At 35.5% G+C, this 5871-nt stretch overlaps 1 protein-coding gene and 1 long non-coding RNA gene across 4 annotated transcripts; one reads left to right on the top strand and one right to left on the bottom strand.

Annotated features, from left to right (window-relative positions):
• Positions 1-982: 982 nt before the first annotated feature.
• Positions 983-1783, bottom strand: LOC141719030 (protein FAR1-RELATED SEQUENCE 5-like). The gene has a single exon (XM_074521412.1). The coding sequence runs from the start codon at positions 1781-1783 to the stop codon at positions 983-985; it is 801 nt and encodes a 266-aa protein (XP_074377513.1).
• A 954-nt stretch (positions 1784-2737) lies between these two features.
• On the top strand, positions 2738-4353 carry LOC141716913 (uncharacterized). Of its 3 annotated transcripts, XR_012573432.1 has the most exons (5): positions 2738-2852; positions 3499-3580; positions 3754-3827; positions 3937-3986; positions 4077-4353. It is a non-coding gene; the product is annotated as an uncharacterized LOC141716913 (long non-coding RNA). The 3 variants fall into 3 exon arrangements; XR_012573430.1 differs by having other exon boundaries at positions 2738-3580; XR_012573431.1 differs by having other exon boundaries at positions 2738-3580; positions 3754-3841.
• Positions 4354-5871: the final 1518 nt, after the last annotated feature.

Below are 5871 nucleotides of genomic sequence, written 5' to 3'. Positions count from 1 at the left end.
CGGATTATCGTGAGGATATACGAGTGGTGGTATGTTCCTCTACTATTACTGTCTTCTATATAGTCCTTACCAATTGTATATTATATTCATTCTCGGATCATAATTTCATTGCAGTCATGGTTGTTGCCCAGGCTATTGCATATGGTACACCCAGTCGAGGGGCTTGACCCTACTTCAGCCGAGGTCCTAGCTCTACCGTCCAGGCCAAAGCAATGAAACTCTAATGATTGTGGTGTTTATGTGATGAAGTACATGGACTACTTCACACAAGGATATGACTTAGCTGAGGTACCAAATTGGTCGCAGGAGGAGGTGGATACCTTTAGGTATCGGATAGCCAAGGAGCTTCAGTTAGGGAAGGCAAGGGGGATTCCCGGGATTTGTATGCGTAGGCATCACGAGGCTTCGTAGTTGAATTTCATAGTGTTTTAGTTTGTCGGATTATGTAGTTGGATTGCATTTCATTTTAGGTTGTCGGATTATGTAGTTGGATTTCATTTGATTTTAGGTTGTTGAATTATGTAGTTGGATTTCATTTTTTGTTGTCGGGTTTTATTTGGTTTATTTGGTTTTTTGGTTTGAAGACTCAACCAATTCATCTTGAAATCTTCTAAACATTTCCTTAGTGTAGATACAAGAAGCATGATACTCTAATGTGGTATGCAATTTCATGGGACGTTTTAGATTAATGGTGACATAATCTTCTTCCTTCTCCCTCATGAATTGCCTTGCCAATGCTTTTTGGGCATTTTTAATGAATTCCTTCAAACCCGTTGCCGAACTCACATACTTATCAAAGAAAGAATTCATCCCCTCACTCCTCGATGTACTATTTTGAAACGCCAAAAATTTGTTTCTAGTATATGCAGGAATCCATTTGTGCTTCAACTCATATAACCCCTTTAACCATTTATGATCTTGCAAGTGATACTTTTCCACAAACGACGCCCATCTAGCTTCAAAAACACATTCGGTGAGAGATTTATAAATGCTTATTGAAGTCCGTCTTGAATTCCGGAAAAGCCGAATAATAATGAGCTAATTTCTCCGGGAATTTTTGACTAATGTGCCAAGAATACAATAAATGGGTAGTATTCGAGAGTACAACCGCAATAGCGCTTGCCATGGCTTGATCTTGATCCGTGATTATAGTCAATGGAGGATTATTCCCCACACCTTCAAGCCAAGTACGAAGAATCCACTCAAAAGTCGAGGCGTGTTCATCCCACATCAATGCAAACCCGAAAATTACCGATTGATAATGATGATTGACTCCGGTAAATGGGACAAATGGCATTGTATACCTATTTGTCCGATAAGTGGTATCAAAAGCCATAACATCGCCAAAATTTTGGTAAGCCATTATACATCTCGGATCAATCCATACTAGACACTTCAAGCGATTCTCTTCATCGACTTCGGTCCTAATAAAATATTTAGAACCACTTTCTTCATTCAACCTATGCAACAAGTTCAACCTCGCTTGGGCGTCACTAATCTCAAGCCTTTTCTTCCTCTCGTCTCTTAACACATTCCTAACATGTTGAACATTGAAACCAACTTTGTCATTTCCTCCATGAATGTTACCAATCACATTCATCACTTGACAATTACGAACCCCCGAACCATAAAGCGTTTTAATCAAACTATGGGTCGCGGTGTTGACATGTCTTTCTCGTTGTACCAAATTCATCTTACTAGGGGAAACAAGACCGTGGTTGTGTACCAATTCAAGGCTAGTTACCTCCCAGTGACGTTTTTTCTTTTGATAATTGACATACATCCTCACCTTGCACTCGCTTTTAGGAAGAACCTCTCTACGCCGTTTATTTTGACTACTCTCGGCGACGACACTTTTTCCATAAAGCCTACAAACATATAAACGACCATATATCTCGTTGTCTTTATTACGATGGCTAGCTTGAATTTTAATAGCAAATCCATTTCGTAAAGCATAAGCCCTAAAAAAATGACCGGCCTCATCCACACTTTGAAAAATTTGATTCAAATATGGAACTCCCCCTCCCCCTCAACATTTTCATACAAATTTGCATCCTCTACATTATCATCTTCATCCTCACCCTCAACATTATCACTATCATTTTCAACCTCATTTTCAACCTCATTTCCATCACTTTCATCTTCAACATCAACCAAATCGTCATCTAAATTAATAAATTCCTCATTTCTATCTACAAAATCATCATCTTCAACATATACAGGGGTTTTAGGTTCTTTACTACTATTTAAACTATCAAGATGTAAATTACAATCAATAGCCTCTTTTTTTCATTTTGACGTTTATGACGAAACATACGAGCAAATAATTTATCCGCCATGAAAATGTGAAATTTAAGACAAGAAATATATCTTGAATTGACAAAACAACTTGAATTTCTTGATGAAAATGTCCCAAAATCGCCTAAAATGTAAACTTGGAGAGTAGATTTTTTTTTGAAATTTTGATATTTTTGTGTGGTGAAATGAGGATCTGCTGAAATGTTGGGGATAAGGGAGCAGTTGGGGATAAGGGAGCAGTACCAACCGTAGAAATTTTCCGCGGTCCGTCCTGACCGATCGCTGAAAATTTCGGCGGTCCCCCCAATGATCCAGCCCTCCAATCCCAGATCAACGGCTGCAAAAGTGTTTGTTAAATTCAGGTCTACAACAAACAGTTGTTGTAGACCCGTCCCCTTAGTTTATTTTATGATTGGCTGATTGTTAATTTGCGATAATTTACCAGCAAGAAGGTCTCAAGGAAAGCTATACCTCCTTTGAAGATCCTTTACCCTTCAGGGTGTGTTGGTTTTTCGTGTCTTGGAGCTTCAGAGAACTCCTTTTTATCTGTTAATGTATAACTTTCGATTTTGTGATTTTAGAAATATTTATATAATATTGTTTTATACTCATCTCTTCTCAGACGAACTGAGATTTAAAGAATTGAGAACTGGAGTAAGAGTCCTTGACGTAATTCTTGCAACAGTTTATGCAAAAGTTTTATATATTGACAGTTTTTGTTTCCAAACTAGTATTATATGTAATGTGAAATTTTGCGTAGAGTTTGGTAAACACTGTAACTTTGTGCTGATGCATACTAGAAGCTATTGTTTATATAAATTTCGCTTACCACAAGCTATTGTTTATATATTTCAGTAAACTACTATTTGATATTAAATTGAGCTTGATTGACAATTATAAGTTCAGAAGCTATCACTTCCATTTTATTTTTTTCTGTGGGTACAAGATCTTAAGCTCAAACACTCAACATCTTAAACAAGGAAGTCCTCAGATGAATGCTTCTGCATAAATGAGAAAAGGATAAAAATAAAGGTGTTGTATATTATTATAAAGGCATCTGCACATCGGGTATAGAACGATATGTTGGCTAAACTTTGACGTAAACATCCAAGATGCTAGCTAGGCATGTATGTATCATAATTGAACACATTTTACTAATCAGCTCATGTTTGTATGTTTTGAACTTTCTAACTGTGGCAGGATAGATTTTTGATTCAACTGGAATTCATTCCATTTGTCTAACACAGGGGAAGACTGAAGATGCAAATCAGGCTGTTATATGGTATTTAACAATATTTTTTCTTAGAAATTATTCGTGTGATGTCTTGCATCAATTATTTATGACTTGTGCATCTTTATATTAGTAAATATCATTTCTAATTTTTCTTATTAAATCAATGTTCAAATAAGAAGTTTTGTTTTGTGAATTGTGATTGATTTTATTGCTTATACCAGGTTAATGCAAGAACGTGAATTCACGGACAACCCTATTTCGAACTTGGTTGTAGGCTTGGCATTTTTCAGGACTGGTATGATACATTATGTAAGGAGTTTCCAGCATTATGTAAGGAGTTTCTTGCACAAACCATTTGTGGTACTTAGCTGATTATTTTTCTTTCTGATTTGCAAACACTAAAGGGAATGAATCTTCTGATAATCAGGCCCAGCCTGTTGACGAATCGCAAAATGTAAGATTGTTGCTTGTGTATTAATTTGTATGAAATTAACTAAAGTGTCGTGCTTGATGATAAAATACGTTCACACTTTTGCTTTTGCAGGGTCAGTACAAGGTTTAGAACTCCAAAGAACTACTGGCTCATTCAGAGTGTTTCAAACCACAGCCTAAATCTTACTTTTTGACTAGTGGAGTTCAGTAAACAAATTAATTTGTAGACTTGCTATTTCCGAGTGTAATAAGATTATTTGAGGTGGACAGAGAAATGGTGTAAATAGCAACTGGTTGTTTTAAAATTTGCTTTTGGATTGAAAGTTGTTAATTTAAACTGGTTTATGTGCAAGACTATTGCAGAGCACCATATTGGAAAGTATATGATGTATCTGGTTTAACCGAACAGAAGTGATCAAACATTGTATCACTTAAGATGTTTCATAATATCTGCATCTGTAATTTCAGATTAAGAGAACATGTGGAAGGTGCAGATAATAACCCACTTCTTATATTTCCTCAAGGAACTTGTGTAAATAATCATTACAGTGTTATGTTTGAAAAGGCAAGTTCTCTTCGTAGATGCCTTTTGGAATAGCAGAAAGTAAGATCCTTTTAAAAACATATAACCAATTTTTATCATGGACCGGAAATGCCGCTTTTTGAAAGTATGTACACTTATATATATAAATTTTTGAAATTACCAGATTGCTCTTGCAGTCTTGCTTGCTACTTTCACTTTTTACAGTACTTATTCTTTGTAGTACTGTTACCTGTTTTTTTTAATTAAATTATGATTCTATCCTTTATCGCTATATTTGTAATTTACTTATACTTGGTGTCATTCATTAGGTACACTCCTAACTGTTTTATGTAGTAGGAAAAGTGGTGATACAGTGGTCCGAAGAATGGAATATTATGGTAATTTTTGTACTTTATTTTAGATTACAACCTCATACATTATTCATGTATGATTTGGTCATATATTATTAATCTTTTTTGCGTTTTGAATTTTTAGAATTCTTAAAAATGAAAATTGATTTGATACAATATGACGTGGTTTTTACATGTTCCTTAATTATTTTAAACCTTTCAACGTGGATAAAAATGTTTTAAAAACGATATACTAGTTTTTCCTCACAGCCCTCTTCTGGTGAATATGCTGCTGGTTGGGACCAGATATATGATGTGATACCTCGGTGGACTATACAGAAAGCTGCCATTCATTTGAACACACGAAGCCTTGTTTATTTTTATTTTTGCAAGGGATGTGTCTGGTACAAGCAAGAAGAAGCAAGAAGAAGGCTACTAATAAGAAGGCATTTGGCTAGAAGGGGTGGAAAATCGTTGGCAGCTGGCATTAGGGCCGTGAATGGATCGGAAATTCGGTCCGATCCGAAGGCTAATGGAGCGGATATGGATCACTTTTAAAAAAATCCGATCCGAAAAAAATTCGATCCGGTAACGATCCGATCCAATAAGTATCGGATATGGATTTAGGCCGATCCGATCCGTTAATGATCCGATCCGATCCGTTAATGATCCGATCCGGATAATTTATTATATTTCATAAATATATATATTTATTTATTTATTTATTTATTTACATATATATAATAAATTATATATAATATATTTATATTATTTTTTGTTAGCATTTTATCACTCTGCAGGTCACAGAGACATAGATAGTATTTTACCTTAATTGTACTCGGGTATTTCAGTCTTTAACACTTGTATTTTAAGTCACTCTTCTGGGATTATGTACATATACTTATACTTGGGTATAAGAATAAGAAGAGCCTTGTTTCTATCCGAGGGTTCAAACCAGTCACCTGCAATGCTCAGAATTAGTGAAAATGCAGTGACTCAGTCCTAGTATAAATATTAACGGATCGGAGCTCCGG

Source organism: Apium graveolens, chromosome 4 (genome assembly GCF_009905375.1).
Source record: "Apium graveolens cultivar Ventura chromosome 4, ASM990537v1, whole genome shotgun sequence".
Taxonomy (NCBI): Eukaryota; Viridiplantae; Streptophyta; class Magnoliopsida; order Apiales; family Apiaceae; genus Apium; species Apium graveolens.
Note: the sequence above shows the minus strand (reverse complement) of the source record. Positions and strands in the feature narration are given on the sequence as shown.

What these genes read in the sequence shown, in the direction of transcription:
- LOC141719030 (XM_074521412.1), bottom strand. Translation starts at nt 1,783, where the DNA reads ATGTATGTCAATTATCAAAAGAAAAAACGTCACTGGGAGGTAACTAGC.